We start from the raw sequence: 21,412 nt of genomic DNA on the forward strand, positions 1-21,412 counted from the left end.
AAACCGAGAACAAGGAAACAAATAGTGTCTGCGTCACCGCAGCCGGGTACAAGTCACCGGAAAGGCTGGGGACACGCACAACCAGAGACCGCAAGTGCTGGAAGCTACTGTAGAATTATTAATTCTTGAAATGAAGGGAATTTTGTTTACTTACTGTAAATTCCTTTTCTTCTAGCTCCTATTGGGAGACCCAGACAATTGGGTGTATAGCTACTGCCTCCTGAAGGACTCGCCTACCTAGACTGGCATCTGCCACAGCATAGGCATGAACCTGATAGTGTTTCGTGAAAATGTGCAGACTCGACCAGGTAGTGCTGACACACCTGCTGAGCCGTAGCCTGGTGACGCAATGCCCAGGATGCCTCTGCGGCTCTGGTAGAATTGGCTTTCAGCTCTAAAGGAATCGGAAGCCCAGAAGAACGGTAGGCTTCAAGGGTCAGTTCCTTGATCCACCGAGCCAAGGTTGACTTACAAGCCTGCGACCCCTTACGCTGGCCAGTGACCAGGACAAAGCGCATCAGAGCGGCGCGGGGGCGCAGTGCGCGAAAGAAGAGCCGGGGTGTTCTCCCGAGATCTAACAAGTGCAATCCTTTTCACAATTGTGAACTGGATGAGATCCAAAAGAAGGTAAGGAGATATCCTGATTGAGAAGAAAAGGAGGATACCACCTTAATTAGGAATTCCGGGACCGGACGCAGAACCACTTCATCCTGGCGAAACACCAGGAAGGGGGCTAGCATGACAGCGCTGCTAGCTCAGACACTCTCCGAAGTGATGTGCCTGCCACTAGGAAGACCACCTTCTGCGAAAGGCGTGATAGAGAAAAACTCTGGGAACGCTAAGAGCCAGAACTCAATGGCCACCCAGTCAGGTTGAAGACCGCAGAATTCAGATGGACAATGGCCCTTGAGACAGCAAGTTTGGTCGGTCCGGGAGTGCCCACGGTCGACCCGCCGTGAGGTGCCACAGATCCAGGTATCACGACCTCCTCGGCCAGTCTGGAGCGACGAGGATGGCGCGGCTGCAGTCGGACCCGATCTTGAGTAACACTCTGGGCAGCAGCGCCAGAGGAGGAAATACATAAGGCAGTCGAAATTGCGACTAGACCTGAACTGATGCGTCCGCCGCCAGCGCTCTGTGCTGGCGGTTGATGTACGCGACCGCCGTGGCGTCGTCCGACTGTATCCGGATCTGCCTGCCGTCCAGCCACCGCTGGAACGACTTTAGGGCTAGCTACACTGGCCTTATCTCCAGGACATTGATCTGAAGGGAGGACTCTGTCAGAGTCCAGGTTCCCTGAGCCCTGTGGTGGAGGAAGACCGCTGTCCACCCTGACAAACTCTTGTCCGTCGTGACCATAGCCCAGGATGGGAGCAGGAAGGACATTTCTTTCGACCAAGAAGTGGGAAGAAGCCACCACTGAGGAGAGGTTTTGTCTGACAGTGAAAGAGAGACGTTCCTGTCTAGGGACGTCGACCTCCTGTCCCATTTGCGGAGAATGTGCCGTTGAGTGGACGCAGATGAAACTGCGCAAGGGGAACTGCCTCCATTGCTGCCACCATCTTCCCTAGGAAGCGCGAGGCGCCTCAAGGGGTGAGACTGGGCCCGAAGGAGAAAGTGCACCCCTGTCCGCAGCGAACGCTGTTTGTCCAGTGGTAGTTTCACTATCTCAGAGAGAGAATGAATTCCATCCCGAGGTAAGTCAGTGATTGGGTCGGTGTCAATTTTTACTTGGGAAATTGATGATCCACCCGAACCTCTGGAGAGTCTCCAAAACAATGTTCAGGCTGTGTTGACGTGGCACCCGGGAGGGTGCCTTGACTTAGGAGATCGTCTAAGTAAGGGATCACCGAGTGTCCCTGAGAGTGTAGGCCCATCGCCACTGATGCCATGACCTTGGTGAAGACCCGTGGGACTGTCGCCAGGCCGAAAGGCAGAGTCACGAGCTGAAAGCGTTCGACCCGGATGGCGACACACCGGGAGCGTTGATGCTCTGGTGTAATCGGCACAGGAGATAAGCATCCCTGATGTCGATTGATGCTAGGAAGACTCCCTGGGACATCGAAACGATGACTGAGCGGAGAGATTCCATCCGGAACCGTCTGGTTCTCACGTGTCTGTTGAGCAGAATGAGGCCCGGAAACGGACCGGAATGATCCGTCCTTTTTTGGTACCTCGAACAAGTTGGAGTAAAAACCGCGACTACGTTCTTGAAGCGGAACGGGGATCACAACTCCATCTGCAGAAACGCGTCGGAGGACGAGAGCTGAGCTCTATCCTGTAACCGTGAGACGGAATGTCTCTCACCCATCGGTTTTTCATCCAATTGCACGCCAAACAAACGGTCGCCAGAAAATGGCAAACCGGTTAAGAACTTCTTGGAAGCAGAGTCTGCCTTCCATTCGCGTAGCCCCATAGCCCTGCGGACTGCCATCGAATTGGCGGATGCTACCGCTGTACGGCTCGCAGAGTCCAGGACGGTGTTCATGGCGTAGGACGAAAAAACCGACGCCTGAGAAGTCAAAGACACAACCTGCGGAGCAGAGGTACGTGCGACCACATTAGTCTCAGACAGACAAGCTGAGATAGCTTGGAGTGCCCGCTCGACTGCCAAGGCCGGAGCAAAGGACGCGCCTATGGCTTCATAGATGGAATTCCTCATGAGCTCTATTTGCCTGTCAGTGGCATCCTTGAGCGATGAACCATCTGCCACTCATACTACGGAACTAGCCGCCAGTCTGGAGACTGGAGGATCCACCTTGGGACACTGAGCCCAACCCTTAACTACGTCAGGGGGGAAAGGGTAACGTGTGTCATTAAGGCGCTGAGTAAAGCGCTTGTCCGGACGTGCTCTGTGCTTCTGGACAGCATCTCTGAAGTTAGAGTGATCGCAAAACGCACTCCGGGTACGTTTGGGAATCTCCTACTGTGAAGCCGACTTCTCTATAGGTGGAGTTGGGGGAAAAGGACTAGCACCTGGTTGATGGACGTTATAAGGTCATTTACTATGGCGTCCCCTTCAGGTGTATCCAGATTGAGAGCAACGTCAGGATCAGAGCCCTGAGCTGCGACCTCCGCTTCATCCTCCAGAGGGTCCTCATGCTGAGACCCCGAACCGCGTGATGCCGCCGGGGAAGGTTCCCAGCAAGCCCGCTTAGCCTGTCTGAGGCTGCGGTCCGTGTCGGAGTTCTCACCGTGGGATCTGGGTGCCACCCCAGGAGCCCTTTACTGTACCGACCGAGAGGGCCTGGGGACGATGAACTCACGGTGCCCTGGCCCTGTGTTACCGGTCTGGACTGCCAAGCTTCTAGTATCTTAGCAGACCATCTGTCCATGGACTGAGCCATGGAATGTGAAGCGACTCAGAGTTTCTCAGTCAAAATTGTAAACTCTGTCCCTTCCATCTGTGCAGTGGAAACCGGCGGTACCTCCTGAGCCGAGGGTCCCACCAGTGCCGGAGACTCCGGCTGAGGGAGCCAAAAGAGTTCCCTGCCAGGGACTCTCAGAGCTGCAGAGCTCCTTCTGAAATCCCCCACCGGCAGAAGTGACTGACTGGCAAGCCCGGGGGCGGGAGTACCTGTACTAGGCCGCAAAAGCCTGGGACTAAAGTTAAAAGCGCGGCCGGCCCACAGGCGCGGTCGGCGCGGTAGTCCCGGCTCACAAAACACACAGCAGCCGCTGCGGCGTCTGTAACACAGGCACTGCATGCACCGTCCCTAAGGGGACACAGAGTACCTCATGGGTGCAGGGCTCTGTCCCTGATGATATCCAGCCTCCTGTCCGTCAGATTCCCCCAGGGGCTGCGGAGGGAGCCCGGTCCCAGTGACCGGTTAGGATCCCACTTTTCCCAGAACTGCGGAGCCCGTTCTGAAATCCCCCACCAGCAGAAATGATTCACAGTGCTCAGTGAGGGGGGAGGAGGATACCAAGCATGCTCCAGCCCTTACTGCCGACGTCCAGTCGGCCGTCCCGCTTTTACCCCTGACTGGCAGGCCCGGGGGCGGGAGTACATTTACTAGGCCGCAAAAGCCGGGGACTAAAGTTAAAAGCGCGGCCGGCCAGCAGGCGCGGTCGGCGCGGTAGTCCAGGCTCACAAACCACAGAGCAGCCGCTGCGGCGTCTGTAACACAGGCGCTGCATGCGCCGTCCCTAAGGGGACACAGAGTACCTGATGGATGCAGGGCCCTGTCCCTGATGGTATCCAGCCTCCTGTCCGTCAGATTCCCCCAGGGGCTGCGGAAGGAGCCCGGTCCCAGTGACCGGTTAGGATCCCACTTCTGTCAGAACTGCGGAGCCCGTTCTGAAATCCCCCACCGGCAGTATTGATTATAACAATGGCTGCCAGCGTTCTGAGGGGAGGATGGAGCCGTGGGCGTGCCTAATAAAGTGCGGGAAACTGGTGCCCCACAGTGCTCAGTGAGGGGGGAGGAGGATACCAAAGTATGCTCCAGCCCTCACTGCCGACGTCCAGTCGGCCGTCCCGCCCTTACCCCTGACTGGCAGGCCCGGGGGCGGGAGTATATGGTACTAGGCCGCAAAAGCCGGGGACTAAAGTTAAAAACGCGGCCGGCAAACAGGCGCGGTCAGCCCGGTAGTCCCGGTCTCACAAACCACACAGGAGCCGCTGCGGCGTCTGTAACACAGGCGCTGCATGTACCGTCCCTAAGGGGACACCGAGTACCTTATGGATGCAGGGCCCTGTCCCTGATGATATCCAGTCTCCTGTCCGTCAGATTCCCCCAGGGGCTGCGGATGGAGCCCGGTCCCAGTGCCTGGATGACCGGTTAGGATCCCACTTCTCCCAGAGCCCCTAAGGGATGGGGAAGGAAAACGGCATGTGGGCTCCAGCCTCTGTACCCGCAATGGGTACCTCAACCTTAACAGCACCGCCAACTCAGTGGGGTGAGAAGGGAGCATGCCGGGGGCCCTGTGGGGGCCCTCTTTTCCTCCATCCGATACAATCAGCAGCTGCTGCTGACTAAAATGTGGAGCTTGTGTGCATGTGTGCCTCCTTCAACACAAAGCATAAAAACTGATGGGCCCGTGATGCACGGGAGGGTGTATAGGCAGAGGGGAGGGGTTACACTTTTTAAAGTGTAATACTTTGTGTGGCCTCCGGAGGCAGTAGCTATACACCCAATTGTCTGGGTCTCCCAATGGAGCGACAAAGAAATATTATATATCTATATTTTTTTTTAATTTACCTGACAAATTTCTCCCATAAACTTTAAGCCAATGAGTAATGCACTTACTCAGTGTTAAAGGGGTATTCCCATCCCCAAGATCCTATTCCAATATGTAATAGGTATAATAATAGCAAATATCTCCAATTAGACATGTAGTATAGTTCTCCTGATTCATTATGTCTCTTACCTCATGTGCAGGGCATCGCAGGACCTTAGGTATTGATTGGTTATGACCACTTGCAACTAACTGACTATATGTGTGGTCATAACCATGGATACCTAAAGTCCTGTAATGCCCTGCACATGAGGTTAGAGACCTAATGACTCAAAATAAGGCTATGTGCCCACGGGAGATTAAACCTGCGGATTTATCTGCAGAAAATTAGCGGATTTTCTGGATATTCTAGATAAATCCGTAGGTTTCAGCATGTACAGACACTTTCCATGTTATCCTATGGGACATGGGAAGTGCCGTGTCCATGCTGCGCATAAGTGCGGCTGCGGAACATGCTGCAGATGTCCCGCAGCCGCACGTAACTGCATGTCAATTATTCCTGCAGAATTAGCTGTGGAAATCCCGGCCCTCCACTATGGAGATAGAGGCCGGAACGTCGCCTGAATACCCACAGGTTTACCGCAGCTATTTTGCTGTACTACCGCAGCTAAAAATAGCTGCGGATTCCGGCGAGCAGCTGCGGGAAACATGCGGATGTACCTGCGGATATATCCGCAGGTACAATCTCCCGTGGGTACATAACTAATTAAAAATATAGAACAGTTAGGCTATTTGCTATTATTACACCTACTACATATTGGGATAGGATCTTCGAGATGGGAATACCCGCTTTAATGCTCGGTCACTTGCAGAGCTGTATGGGCCTCCAGAATATTTTACTGCTGTATAAATAAAAAAGAGAATTTTGTTACTTACCGTAAATTCTTTTTCTTATATTTCCGTATTAGGAGACCCAGACCATGTTTAGACCATGGGTGTTTAGCTTCTGCCTCCGGAGGACACACAAAGTACTACACTTAAAAGTGTAGCTCCTCCCTCTGAGCTTATACACCCCCTGGTAGCCAGTCCTAGCCAGTTTAGTGCAAAATCTGAAGTAGAATAGCCACCCACAAGTAGAACAGAGTAAGAACCGGAACAACCGGAGACTCTGTCCATGACAACAGCCGGTGATAACACACGGAACAAGAAAATTGCCAACAGGCAACAGGGAGGGAGCTGGGTCTCCCAATACGGAACTATAAGAAGAAGGGAATTTTGTTTACTTACCGTAAATTCCTTTTCTTCTAGCTCCAATTGGGAGACCCAGACAAATGGGTGTATAGGCTATGCCTCCGGAGGCCACACAAAGTATTACACTAAAAGTGTAAAGCCCCTCCCCTTCTGCCTATACACCCCCCGTGCTCCCACGGGCTCCTCAGTTTTGGTGCAAAAGCAAGAAGGAGGAAAAAATTATAAACTGGTTTAAAGTAAATTCAATCCGAAGGAATATCGGAGAACTGAAACCATTCAACATGAACAACATGTGTACACAAAAAAAAAAACAGGGGCGGGTGCTGGGTCTCCCAATTGGAGCTAGAAGGAATTTACGGTAAGTAAACAAAATTCCCTTCTTTGTCGCTCCATTGGGAGACCCAGACAAATGGGACGTCCAAAAGCAGTCCCTGGGTGGGTAAATAATACCTCATAATAGAGCCGTAACGGCTCCGTCCTACAGGTGTGCAACCGCCGCCTGAAGGACTCGCCTACCTAGGCTGGCATCTGCCGAAGCATAGGTATGGACCTGATAGTGTTTCGTGAAAGTGTGCAGGCTCGACCAGGTAGCTGCCTGACACACCTGCTGAGCCGTAGCCTGGTACCGCAAGGCCCAGGAGGCTCCCACAGCCCTGGTAGAATGGGCCTTCAGCCCTGAGGGAACCGGAAGCCCCGAGGAACGATAAGCTTCGAGAATTGGTTCCTTGATCCACCTAGCCAGGGTTGATTTGGAAGCTTGTGTCCCTTTACGCTGGCCAGCGACAAGGACAAAGAGTGCATCCGAGCGGCGCAGAGGCGCCGTACGAGAAATGTAGAATCTGAGTGCTCTCACCAGATCTAACAAGTGCAAATCCTTTTCACATTGGTGAACTGGATGAGGACAAAAAGAGGGTAAGGAGATATCCTGATTGAGATGAAAGGGGGATACCACCTTAGGGAGAAATTCCGGAACCGGACGCAGAACCACCTTGTCCTGGTGAAACACCAGGAAAGGGGCTTTGCATGACAACGCTGCTAGCTCAGACACTCTCCGAAGTGAAGTGACTGCTACTAGGAAAACCACTTTCTGCGAAAGGCGTGCGAGAGAGTAATATATCTCATTGGCTCGAACGGTGGTTTCTGAAGAACCATCAGCACCCTGTTCAGATCCCAGGGTTCTAACGGACGCTTGTAAGGAGGGACGATGTGACAAACCCCCTGCAGGAACGTGCGTACCTGGGGAAGTCTGGCCAGGCGCTTCTGAAAAAACACAGAGAGCGCAGAGACTTGCCCCTTAAGGGAGCCGAGTGACAAACCATTTTCCAATCCGGATTGAAGAAAGGACAGAAAAGTGGGCAAGGCAAATGGCCAGGGAGAAATTTCCACGTCCTGTGGTAGATCTTGGCGGACGTTGGTTTCCTAGCCTGTCTCATAGTGGCAATGATCTCTTGAGATAATCCTAAAGACGCTAAGATCCAGGACTCAATGGCCACACAGTCAGGTTGAGGGCCGCAGAATTCAGATGGAAAAACGGCCCTTGAGACAGCAAGTCTGGTCGGTCTGGTAGTGCCCACGGTTGGCCGACCGTGAGATGCCACAGATCCGGGTACCACGACCTCCTCGGCCAGTCTGGAGCGACGAGGATGGCGCGGCGGCAGTCGGCCCTGATCTTGCGTAACACTCTGGGCAACAGTGCCAACGGAGGAAACACATAAGGGAGTTGAAACTGCGACCAATCCTGAACTAAGGCGTCTGCCGCCAGAGCGCTGTGATCGTGAGATCGTGCCATGAATGCCGTGACCTTGTTGTTGTGCCGGGACGCCATTAGGTCGACGTCCGGCATCCCCCAGCAGCAACAGATCTCCTGAAACACGTCCGGGTGAAGGGACCATTCCCCTGCGTCCATGCCCTGGCGACTGAGAAAGTCTGCTTCCCAGTTTTCCACGCCCGGGATGTGAACTGCGGAGATGGTGGAGGCCGTGGCTTCCACCCACATCAAAATCCGCCGGACTTCCTGGAAGGCTTGCCGACTGCGTGTTCCCCCTTGGTGGTTGATGTAAGCCACCGCTGTGGAGTTGTCCGACTGAATTCGGATCTGCTTGCCTTCCAGCCACTGCTGGAACGCTTTTAGGGCAAGATACACTGCCCTGATCTCCAGAACATTGATCTGGAGTGAGGACTCTTGCTGAGTCCACGTACCCTGGGCCCTGTGGTGGAGAAAAACTGCTCCCCACCCTGACAGACTCGCGTCCGTCGTGACCACCGCCCAGGATGGGGGTAGGAAGGATTTCCCCTTCGATAATGAAGTGGGAAGAAGCCACCACCGAAGGGAAGCTTTGATTGCCTGAGAGAGAGAGACGTTCCTGTCGAGGGACGTCGGCTTCCTGTCCCATTTGCGTAGGATGTCCCATTGAAGAGGACGCAGGTGAAACTGCGCAAAAGGAACTGCCTCCATTGCTGCTACCATCTTCCCTAGGAAGTGCATGAGGCGCCTCAGGGGGTGCGACTGGCCTTGAAGGAGAGATTGCACCCCTGTCTGTAGTGAACGCTGTTTGTTCAGCGGAAGCTTCACTATCGCTGAGAGAGTATGAAACTCCATGCCAAGATATGTTAGTGATTGGGCCGGTGTCAGATTTGACTTTGGAAAATTGATGATCCACCCGAAACTCTGGAGAGTCTCCAGAGTAGCGTTGAGGCTGCGTTGGCATGCCTCTTGAGAGGGTGCCTTGACCAGCAGATCGTCTAAGTAAGGGATCACCGAGTGACCCTGAGAGTGGAGGACCGCAACTACTGTAGCCATGACCTTGGTGAAAACCCGTGGGGCTGTCACCAGGCCGAACGGCAGTGCCGCGAACTGAAGGTGTTCGTGTCCTATGGCGAAGCGCAGGAAGCGCTGATGCTCTGGAGCAATCGGTACGTGGAGATAAGCATCTTTGATATCGATCGATGCAAGGAAATCTCCTTGGGACATTGAGGCGATGACGGAGCGGAGGGATTCCATCCGGAACCGCCTGGTCTTTACGTGTTTGTTGAGCAGTTTTAGGTCCAGGACAGGACGGAAAGACCCATCCTTCTTTGGAACCACAAACAGGTTGGAGTAAAAACCGTGACCCTGTTGCTGAAGAGGAACTGGGACCACCACTCCTTCTGCCTTCAGAGTGCCCACCGCCTGCAGAAGAGCATCGGCTCGCTCGGGAGGCGGAGATGTTCTGAAGAATCGAGTCGGAGGACGAGAGCTGAACTCTATCCTGTAACCGTGAGACAGAATGTCTCTCACCCAACGGTCTTTTACCTGTGGCAGCCAGGTGTCGCAAAAGCGGGAGAGCCTGCCACCGACCGAGGATGCGGTGTGAGGAGGCCGTAAGTCATGAGGAAGCCGCCTTGGTAGCGGCACCTCCGGCGGTCTTTTTTGGGCGTGCCTTAGACCGCCATGAATCGGAGTTTCTCTGATCCTTCTGAGGCCTTTTGGACGAGGAGAATTGGGACCTGCCCGCACCCCGAAAGGACCGAAACCTCGACTGTCCCCTCCTCTGTTGGGGTATGTTTGGTTTGGCCTGGGGTAAGGATGTTTCCTTTCCCTTGGATTGTTTGATGATTTCATCCAATCTCTCACCAAACAAACGGTCGCCAGAAAATGGCAAACCGGTTAAGCACTTTTTGGAAGCCGAATCTGCCTTCCATTCCCGTAGCCACAAGGCCCTGCGTATTGCCACCGAATTGTCGGCTGCAACCGCCGTACGGCTCGCAGAGTCCAGGATAGCATTAATAGCGTAGGAAGCAAATGCCGACGTTTGAGAGGTTATGGACGCCACTTGCGGCGCAGACGTACGTGTGAGTGCGTCAATTTGCGCTTGACCCGCTGAGATAGCTTGGAGTGCCCATACGGCTGCGAATGCTGGAGCAAAAGACGCGCCGATAGCTTCATATATGGATTTCAACCAGAGCTCCATCTGTCTGTCAGTGGCATCCTTGAGTGAAGCCCCATCTTCAACTGCAACTATGGATCTAGCCGCCAGTCTGGAGATTGGAGGATCCACCTTGGGACACTGCGTCCAGCCCTTGACCACGTCAGGGGGGGAAGGGATAACGTGTATCCTTAAGGCGCTTGGAAAAACGCTTATCTGGACAAACTCGGTGTTTCTGGACTGCCTCTCTGAAGTCAGAGTGGTCCAGAAACATACTCGTTGTACGCTTGGGAAACCTGAAACGGAATTTCTCCTGCTGAGAAGCTGACTCCTCTACTGGAGGAGCTGAGGGGGAAATATCCAACATTTGATTTATGGACGCGATAAGATCATTCACTATGGCGTCCCCATCAGGAGTATCAAGATTGAGAGCGGCCTCAGGATCAGAATCCTGATCAGCTACCTCCGCTTCATCATACAGAGAGTCCTCCCGCTGAGACCCTGAACAATGTGATGATGTCGAGGGAATTTCCCAGTGACCCCGCTTAGGCGGTCTGGGGCTGCGGTCCGTGTCAGAGACCTCACCCTGGGATCTATGAGACACCCCGGGAGGACATTGTTGTTCCAACTGAGGGGAACCAGGGAGCAATGATTCCACAGTGCCCATGGTCTGAGATACCGGTCTGGACTGCAAAGCTTCTAGTATCTTAGCCATAGTCTCAGAAAGTCTTTCAGTAAAAACTGCAAACTCCGTCCCTGTCACCTGGACAGTGTTAGCAGGTGGTTCCCCCTGGGCCACCCTTAGCAGAGGCTCCGGCTGAATAAGTGCCACAGGGGCCGAGCATTGCACACAATGAGGGTCAGTGGAACCTGCCGGTAGTATAGCCGTACATGCGGCGCAGGCAGCATAGTAAGCCTGTGTTTTGGCACCCTTGCTTCTTGTGGACGCCATGCTGTTGTCTCCTCTGAGCAATCCAGGAGGGTATATAGCCAAAAATCAACTGTGCACCATACAGTGTAAAGTATAGCCTATAATCATATAATCTATAAGTACACTTCTGCACAAGTGGGGCCAGCACCTCAGGTGCTGCTTACCGCCCGCTCAAAGCGGTTGTGTGGTCACCAGAATCCCTGCCTGGGTCTCCCTGAGCCTGTCTCCCCTCTCCAGCGTCAGAAGAGCTGACAGGAATGGCTGCCGGCGTCCTGAGGAGAGGAGGGGGCCGTGGGCGTGCCCTAGAAAGTGCGGGAATCTGGTGCCCCACTGTGCACAGTGAGGGGGGTGGAGTATGCAAAGCATGTTCCAGCCCTCAGTGCTGACTCCTGTACAGCGTCCCGCCCTTCCCCTGACTGGCAGGCCTGGGGGCGGGAAAGAATGAGACTAGGCCGCAAAAGCCGGGGACTAAAGTTATAAGCGCGGCCGGCGTATAAGCTCGGTCGGCGCGGAAGTCCCCGGCGTACTAACAGTCCCAGCCGCGCCGCAGTGTAAAAATGGCAGCGGCGGTCAGCGCGGTAGTCCCCAGTAAACTAACACACCCAGCCACGCTGCAGTGTGTGATGGCACAAGCGCGGTCAGCGCTGCGGTCCCCGGCGCACTAACACACCAAGCAATGCTGGAGTGTTACTGTGCGCGGTCCCCACGGGGACACAGAGTACCTCAAAGTAGCAGGGCCTTGTCCCTGACGATACTCGGCTCCTTATCCAGCAGAGTCCCCGGGAGCTGTGGATGGAGCACGGTCTCAGTGCCTGGAGACCGATTAGGATCCCACTTCACCCAGAACCCTAAAGGGGATGGGGAAGGAAAACAGCATGTGGGCTCCAGCCTCCGTACCCGCAATGGATACCTCAACCTTAACAACACCGCCGACAAGAGTGGGGTGAGAAGGGAGCATGCTGGGGGCCCTGTTATGGGCCCTCTTTTCTTCCATCCGACATAGTCAGCAGCTGCTGCTGACTAAGCTGTGGAGCTATGCGTGCATGTCTGCCTCCTTCGCACAAAGCATAAAAACTGAGGAGCCCGTGGGAGCATGGGGGGGTGTATAGGCAGAAGGGGAGGGGCTTTACACTTTTAGTGTAATACTTTGTGTGGCCTCCGGAGGCATAGCCTATACACCCATTTGTCTGGGTCTCCCAATGGAGCGACAAAGAAAAAGAATTAACGGTAAGTAACAAAATTCTCTTTTTCTTTATCGTTCCTATGGGAGACCCAGACCATGGGACGTTCCAAAGCTGTCCCTGGGTGGGAATAAACAGAAAATACTAAGAAGTAGGCGGAGCCTAACTTCACAAGTGGGCGACAGCCGCCTGAAGGATGCGTCTGGCCAAGCTCGCATCTGCCGAAGCATGAGCATGCACTTGGTAGTGCTTCGAAAAGGTATGCAGGCTAGTCCAAGTGGCAGCCTGACAGACTTGTTGAGCCGTAGCCTGGTGCCTAAAAGCCCAAGAGGCACCGACAGCTCTGGTCGAGTGTGCTTTGATCCCCGGCGGGGGAGGCACCTGAGTACTCTGGTAGGTGTCCGAAATGGTCGATCTAATCCAACGGGCCAAGGTCGGCTTAGAAGCAGAGAGACCCTTGCGCCGCCCTGTGGTTAGCACAAAATGAGAGGTGCACCGCCTAAGCGCAGCGGTGCGAGACACACAAATCCGGAGAACACGCACCAGATCCAGAGTATGCAGCGCTTTCTCAAAGCGATGAACAGGGGCCGGACAGAAGGAAGGCAAGGAAATATCCTGGTTAAGGTGGAAGGGAGAGACCACCTTAGGAAGAAAGTCCGGGGTCGACCGGAGAACTACCTCGTCTTGGTGAAAAACCAAACAAGGTGACTCCGAGGAGAGCGCAGCCAAATCAGAGACTCTCCTGAGAGAAGTTATGGCAACTAGAAAGGCCACCTTTTGAGAAAGACGATACAAAGAAACCTCCCTAAGGGGCTCGAAAGGGGGTTTCTGCAATACCGTGAGGACCAAGTTAAGGTCCCAGGGATCCAAGAGCCGCCGATAAGGCGGAATGATGTGAGACGCGCCTTGCATGAAGGTGCGGACCTGAGCCAGCCGGGCGAGACGCCGCTGGAACAGCACTGATAGAGCTGAGACTTGTCCCTTGAGAGAGTTGAGGGACAGTCCTAGCTGCAGACCGGACTGTAAAAAAGACAGAAGGGTCGGCAACGAGAATGGCCAAGGAGAATGGCCGGAAGAGCGACACAAGGACAGGAAAATTTTCCAAGTCCTGTGATAGATCTTGCGGAGGAAGACTTGCGGGCCCGAGTCATAGTGGAGATGACTTCAGGAGGAATACCAGAAGCCGTCAAAATCCAGGACTCAAGAGCCACGCCGTCAATTTGAGTGCCGCAGAATTCGGGCGGAAAAACGGACCTTGCGAGAGCAGGTCTGGACGGTCCGGAAGATGCCACGGCATCTCCACGGACAGATGGAGCAAGTCTGGATACCAAGCTCGCCTGGGCCAGTCCGGTGCAATGAGGATGACTCGACGGCCCTCCATTCTGATCTTGCGCAGGACTCTGGGCAAGAGAGCTAGAGGGGGAAACACGTAGGACAGACGAAACTGGGACCAGTCTTGAACCAGAGCGTCCGCGGCGAAGGCCTGAGGATCGTGGGAGCGAGCCACGTAAACCGGAACCTTGTTGTTGTGACGGGATGCCATTAGGTCCACGTCCGGAGTGCCCCACTTGCGGCAGATTGACTGAAACACTGCCGGGTGCAGGGACCACTCGCCACCGTCCACGGATTGACGGCTGAGATAATCTGCCTCCCAGTTTTCTACGCCAGGGATGTGGACTGCGGATATGGTGGACTTGGAGTCCTCCGCCCATTGAAGAATGCGTTGGACCTCCAACATTGCCAGGCGGCTGCGTGTCCCGCCTTGGGGATTGATGTAGGCAACCGCTGTCGCGTTGTCTGACTGGACTCGAATGTGCCTGCCCGCCAACAGGTGGTGAAAGGCTAGGAGAGCTAGAAGCACAGCTCTGGTTTCCAGCACATTGATTGAAAGGGCTGACTCGGACGGAGTCCAAGTGCCCTGTGCTCTGTGGTGGAGATGTACCGCTCCCCAGCCGGATAGGCTGGCATCCGTGGTGAGAATCACCCAGGACGGAGTCAGGAAGGAGCGCCCTTGGGACAGGGAGAAGGGTCGAAGCCACCACTGAAGGAAGCTCCTGGTCCGTGGCGACAGAGCCACTAACCTCTGTAAGGAGGAAGGCCGCTTGTCCCAACAGCGGAGAATGTCCAGCTGCAGAGGACGCAGATGGAACTGGGCAAAGGGAACCGCCTCCATGGAGGCCACCATTTGACCCAGCACCTGCATCAGGCGCCTGAGGGAATAACGGCGGGGCCTCAGGAGAGAGCGCACCGCTAGCCGGAGAGACTGCTGTTTGATTAAGGGCAACTTCACAAGTGCCGGCAAAGTCTCGAACTGCATCCCTAGGTACGTGAGACTCTGGGTCGTTGTCAGAGTGGATTTGGGAAGATTGACAATCCACCCGAATTGGGCTAGGGTGGCGAGAGTGAGCGAAACACTCCGCTGACAGTCTGCGCTGGATGGACCCTTGACCAGAAGGTCGTCCAGATAAGGAAGCACTGCTAACCCCTGGAGGTGCAGGACCGCAATCACTGCCGCCATGACCTTGAATACCCGAGGGGCCGTGGCTAACCCGAAGGGGAGAGCCACGAATTGGAAATGATTCTCTCCTATCGCAAAACGTAATGTGACACTGCGATTGGCACATGTAGAAAGGCATCTCTGATGTCGATGGACGCCAGGAACTCCCTTTGGGTCATAGAGGCAATGACTGATCGCAGAGACTCCAATGCGAAAATGCCGCACCCGGACATGCTTGTTTAGAAGCTTGAGATTCAGGATGGGCCGGAAGGTACCGTCCTTTTTTGGAACTAGGAAGAGATTTGAGTAAAAACCTCTGAACCGTTCCTGAGCGGGAACTGGGACAATCACTCAGTTTGCCTGCAAGGACGCCACGGCCTGTGAGAAGGCGGCGGCCTTGGAGCAGGGGGGAGTTGAGAGAAAAAATCTGTTTGGCGGGCTGGAAGAGAATTCTATCCTGTAGCCGTGAGATATGATGTCTCTCACCCACTGATCGGAGACTTGCTTTAACCAAGCGTCGCCAAAGTGGGAGAGCCTGCCACCGACTAAGGACGTGGCTGGAGCGGGCCGAGAGTCATGAGGAAGCTGCCTTAGTGGCAGAACCTCCTGCGGTCTTCTGCGGACGCGCTTTTGGGCGCCAGTTGGATTTCTGATCCTTGGCTGAGTTAGCGGACGAGGCGGAAGGCTTAGAGGATGACCAGTTGGAGGAACGAAACCTCGATTGATTCCTACCCTGGGCGGGTTTCCTGGTCTTGGTTTGTGGCATGGAAGTACTCTTCCCGCCAGTAGCTTCTTTACTGATTTCATCCAGCTGTTCACCAAACAGCCGTGAACCAACAAAAGGGAGCCCAGCAAGAAACTTCTTGGAAGAAGCATCTGCCTTCCACTCTCGAAGCCACAAAATCCTGCGGATAACAAGAGAATTAGCTGAAGCCACCGCAATGCGGTGAGCAGCCTCTAGCATGGCAGACATGGCATAAGATGAAAAAGCTGAAGCCTGAGTTAAGGTAACCATCTCAGGCATAGATTCCTTGGTGAGGGAATGCATCTCCTCTAGAGAAGCAGAGATGGCTTTGAGAGCCCACACTGCTGCAAAAGTCGGGGAAAACGCGGCCCCCGCAGCTTCATACACAGATTTGGCCAGGTCAATCTGACGGTCAGTGGAATCCTTAAGTAAGGTGCCGTCAGCCACCGACACAACGGTCCGGGCTGAGAGCCTAGACACCGGAGGGTCTACCTTTGGGGAGTGAGACCACTCCTTGACCACCTCAGGTGGAAATGGAAACCGGTCATCAGAACCACGCTTTGGAAAGCGTTTGTCAGGGCAGGTCCTGGGTTTGGTCACAGCGGTCTGAAAACTGGAGTGGTTAAAGAACACACTCTTTACTCTTAGGCGAGGTAAACTGATGTTTTTCTGCCAAAGAGAGTTGCTCCTCTGACACTGGCGGATTGAGATCCAGCACAGAATTAATAGAAGCAATCAAATCACTAAGATCTGAGTCACCCTCAGAGAAATCGAAGGGATACATAGCCTCCGAGCCCCCAGTGAGGGCATCCTCCTCATCTTGAGAGTCAGCTCTTGAGACAGAGCCGTGGGACGGGGAGGGGGAGGAAACCCTGCGCCTTCTCTTAGAAGGACGGGGTCTGGGATCAGATGATGAATCCTCCGTGAGATCCGATGGACGGAGGTCAGAGGATAGGAGTCCTCTGTCAAGAGTATTAGAGGCACCCTGTGAGGGGGGCTGATGCATATTCATCAAAGTCCTGGACAAAAGTCCCATGGATTCAGCAAATGACTGGGATATGGACCTAGAAAAGGACTCTACCCAGGCCGGGGGTTCAGTCACAGGTGCAGCAGCGAGACCACTGGGGGTGAGACTCCAGGCTGTGGCACTGCCAAGTTAGAGCAACCATCACAGTGTGGATAAATGCTCGGCTCAGGCAGCAGGAGCTTACATGCAGTGCATGCAGAATAAAGCTTTGGAGCCTTGCTCCTTGTGTGAGACATGCTGCTGGAGTGGGGGCTTTGCAGAGAATGAACCCCAGGGAGAATATACAGAGGTCCACAACCGGAGACCGGCTGTGGCTTGCCAGACCGCTGAGCGCGGTGTTGTGTGCCCTCCAGATCCCGAAGCCCGGTCCCCCAGTCGCAGCACCTCAGCAGAGATGCAGAATGCAGGATGTCCCAGAGCAGAGTGAACTCTGCCTGAGAAACCGGAGCGAAGAGAGGGGGCGGGACTAGGGGGCGTTCCTATAAAAGAGCGGGAACTGGAGGGCTATAGAGACCGGCAGGGAAGGAGGGACGCCCCAGCAGTGGGGAGTGTCCCTCCCCTGTGTAGAACGGCCGCCGGGAGGAGCCGAACCTGTCCCTCTGCATGAGTGACATGCGAGGGCAGGAAAATGAAACTAGGCCTCCGGCGAAGCCGGGGCCTAAATTTAAGCGGCGAGGCCGACAAGCAGGCACCATCGGCGCGGTTCTCAGGCAAAAGCTAGAGAACCCGCCGGAAAAGTTAAAACAATCACATACAGCATACTCTCCCCTTACAATAAAGAACCGGGACCCCCAACATAAACGTCTCAGGTACTTAGCTGCTGAGACGCAGGGCCATGTCCAAAAGTCAAACAAATCAGATGAGAATGCATGTGTGGATGTATGCCTCCTGACACAAAGCAATAAACTGGCTAGGACTGGCTACCAGGGGGTGTATAAGCTCAGAGGGAGGAGCTACACTTAAGTGTAGTACTTTGTGTGTCCTCCGGAGGCAGAAGCTAAACACCCATGGTCTAAACATGGTCTGGGTCTCCCAAAGGAACGATAAAGAAAATGACTATTACTGTGGCCTTTAGGGGTCTGGTCCCTGAGAGGGTCTCCTTTTTATGGCTGTGCAAGTGCTTAGCTGCCCTGTCCATCAATAACATTCCTATATTAGCCAACCACTGAATGTAAAGTCTAGAGCAATGCCTCTCAAGAGAGATTAGGCACTCCGCAGGTAAGTACCGATTTGCGGTTTTCTGGCAGCCATCTTTGTCTGTGCAATATTGTGAGTATTAAAGGGGTTCATGCTGGTATTTGCTTTGTCCTTAAAATTCTAGAGGTGCCATTATTTGTCTCCAATCTAGCATTATCCAGAGTAAAACACCAATAATTAGAGGATGAAAACTATACCACATAAGATTAATAGATATGAAATAAAGTCAATAATATAACATTATCAAAATGTGGGGATATAGGATCAATAGGACCATTCGGATTAGAATATATTAAACCAAAAAAGAAAAACCGAACAAAGGGGTCACTTGAATATTGTATTATATCTTTATTATCATGATTAAAAATATACATAAAAACACACACACACGGCTGTTGACTGGAAAAAGGCGTCAAAAACCTGCATAATATGTAAAGATCATAGCAATGATATAGTACAATGGTGAGGCAGTAGGGATAGTGTGAGGGAATTCAAGGGCGATGAATGGATGAACAATTAATTATAAATAATTCAGACACAGCAAAAAGTGACAAGTACTAGGAAGATGTGGCTAGTAATCATGCCACACTAATAATAGGGTATAATCAGCAGAGAGTTCAGCTGATAAGCAAGGTAAGCATCGTACCTGATTTCCACAAACACTAAACCGGCAGCCTCAAAAAAGCAGGTAGAATGTAAAGAGGGAAACGGCTCAATGAGTCATCGACCAGTAGGGGAAAGAAAAACCATATAGTTTAAGTAATATTAAGAGAGTGTCAGAATCGGCACACTCCTGTCACTAAATAGTGATATATTCACCTAGGGTCATAGAGCACAGCCTCCTCAAGGTATGCGGCGCCTGCCCCGACGCGCGCACGTTTCATAGCGACTTCTTCAGGGGGTCCTTGCTTAGTTTTTGCTGTGTCTGAATTATTTATAATTAATTGTTCATCCATTCATCGCCCTTGAATCCCCTCACACTATCCCTACTGCCTCACCATTGTACTATATCGTTGCTATGATCTTTACATATTATGCAGGTTTTTGACGCCTTTTTCCAGTCAACAGCTGTGTGTGTGTTTTTATGTATATTTTTAATCATGATAATAAAGATATAATACAAAATTCAAGTGACCCCTTTGTTCGGTTTTTCTTCTTTTTTGGTTTAACATTATCCAGAGTAGCATTAATGAGTAATAATAGACCTGGTGGCTTAGTGGTTGGCACTGCAGTCTTGCTGCACTGAGGTCAAATCCAACATCTACAAGGAGTTTGTACGTTCTCCCCGCATTTATGTGGGTTTCCGCCGGGTTCCTCCCATATTCCAAAAAAACAAAACAAACCAAAACGATATACTGATAGGGAATTTAGATTGTGAGCCCCAATGAGCACAGGGTTGCTGATGTATGTAAATCGCTGTGGAATTAATGGCATTAAGTGAATAAATAATTATTACTATTTATTATTAATGTGTGACAGACTTACCAGCTGAACTAGTAATTGTCAGGGGAACCCCTTGAAGCTGGTGTACTTGTATACCGGAGGCTCCTAAGGCACCGAGGTTAATGGTCTGAAGGCCAGGCATTGATGACAGTTGAGAAGCATTCAGGGTCACTGTGCCTGGCATGGAGGTGGTAGCGTTGCCCGACTGCCCCAGCGATACACCTTGCATAGGGGCAAGAGTGATTGTCTGAGCTTGAGGATTTTGCACCTGTAGGTTTTGCAACTGGATCGTTTGCCAAGTAACCTGCCCATTGGGACCCACGGTGGGCGTACGGATTATGATGGGACTACTGCTGGGCAGTGTCTGAATCTGAAAATTTTGCAGGGCATCTTGTGAGATGGCTTGTGCACTGAAGGTTTGGCCGGAAAGCTGAGCGGCTTGTAAAGTCTGGACAGTTTGTCCACCTTGTACAATCTGAGGCTGAATGAGAATCTGCTGCTGCTGAGATTGGTCACAGTCTTTCTGTTGCATGGTGGCATTGGTCTGCTGGACAGAGTCAGTAACCAAGCTGATCTGGCCACTGGATCTCTGCGCACTGTGAATCTGGACGTTGGTCCCAGGAGTGCTGCCGCCACTGGTACAGTTCAGGAGGTTCATGCCGCTAGCAGTGGTGCTGGTGGAGAGACTGTTGGCATTTGTAAAGAAGGTGTTGGCCTGAGAGGTGACCAGCTGCGAGGAGCTTACACATGAAGTAACAGGCTGGGAGTTATCCTGAGTGGCACCGCTCAGGGTCACCGCCTGAGATGTGGGGGTCAGAGAAGCCGCATTGACAGGGAGAAGGGTGATGTTGCCATTGAGAGCAAGAGGAACATTGGTCAAGTACTGGGTCTGTCCTGAAAGGACATTGTTCGCTAGCCCCATCCCCTGAATTGGGACAGCTTGCTGAAGAATATTGGGCATGGCAGCGAGTATGTTTCCTGCACCGGCGCGGTTGGTAGTAATGATCTGTTGATTGCTAGCCGGGATGATCTGCAGCTGTCCAGAGGCATCCTGCTGGACATTGACCTGAGGGGCAGTGGTGAACTGGAGCTGCTGCCCATCCACTGTCTGGAACTGTGGGATAACTTGATACTGAATATTAGGCATTACACTCTGAAGACTGGCCAGGACCTGCTGGTTCTGCACATTCGGGGCAGCCGCCACCACAAACTGCCCAGGGGCTATAGGACGATTCTTTGAAGAGCCATCTCCGACTTGGTCCTTGGAAGCCGCAGCTGTAGAAATAATTTGCCAGCCATTGGCCGTCTGTGCTATTTGGGCATTGCTCAAATCCAGTTCTTGTGCACCCTGCTGCTGGCCAGCACCATTTCCATTTTCAGGAGGCTCGATTCTACTACACGTAGCAGCCAATAAAGCCAGAGGAGAAGGCTGAGAGTCCTAGAAAAAGAGAAATGATAAAAAGTAAGGAAAATATTAACGTGAAGTGTTAGCCAAATGTAAAGCAAAGTGTTCTGGTGTGAATGACTGGCTTCGGGGTGGGGGTGGGGGGGCTGGGGGGCTTCTGGAAGGACACTTGGGGAATCTATGTCACATGACGGACAAGCATAAACCGTAACATTTTCGACCAAACGGCTAGTCAGATGGACTCTCTTACAAAGATAAATGTTAATATGATCACCTGAATGGTGACCAGCGAGGCACGCACCGTACAGGAAGACGATGGCATGAAGAAATAAGTGTTAAGGAGAACAAGCGCGCCCCGTGCTCCAATCATCAGCCAAAGAAGCTGCAGTCTGTATTTGTAAACGTACCAAAAAATTACTAAGTGTTTAGTTTTTTTTCTACTTTATGTTAGATGTTTAACTATATATTTTTTGCACTCCACCCACTAAGCTGCCGTAATAAGCCGACACTTCCTGCTCTGTAGCAATCACTTCTCAGACGTCATTCATCATTACAGGCAGGAACATAATGAAAGGCAACACGTCTATATAAAATAGAGAGCACAAGATCTACCACTCACAACACATGAGGTCACAGCACACCTCCCCCC

At 52.8% G+C, this 21,412-nt stretch overlaps 1 protein-coding gene across 1 annotated transcript in view; it reads right to left on the minus strand.

Annotated features, from left to right (window-relative positions):
• The window catches only part of SP1 (Sp1 transcription factor), a 107,839-nt gene that overhangs the window by 14,908 nt on the left and 71,519 nt on the right, over positions 1–21,412 (minus strand). The window contains 1 exon segment of the mRNA XM_075333913.1: positions 19,401–20,796. Coding sequence (XP_075190028.1) covers positions 19,401–20,796 — 1,396 coding nt within the window.

Source organism: Anomaloglossus baeobatrachus, chromosome 2 (genome assembly GCF_048569485.1).
Source record: "Anomaloglossus baeobatrachus isolate aAnoBae1 chromosome 2, aAnoBae1.hap1, whole genome shotgun sequence".
In the NCBI taxonomy this organism is placed as follows: domain Eukaryota; kingdom Metazoa; phylum Chordata; class Amphibia; order Anura; family Aromobatidae; genus Anomaloglossus; species Anomaloglossus baeobatrachus.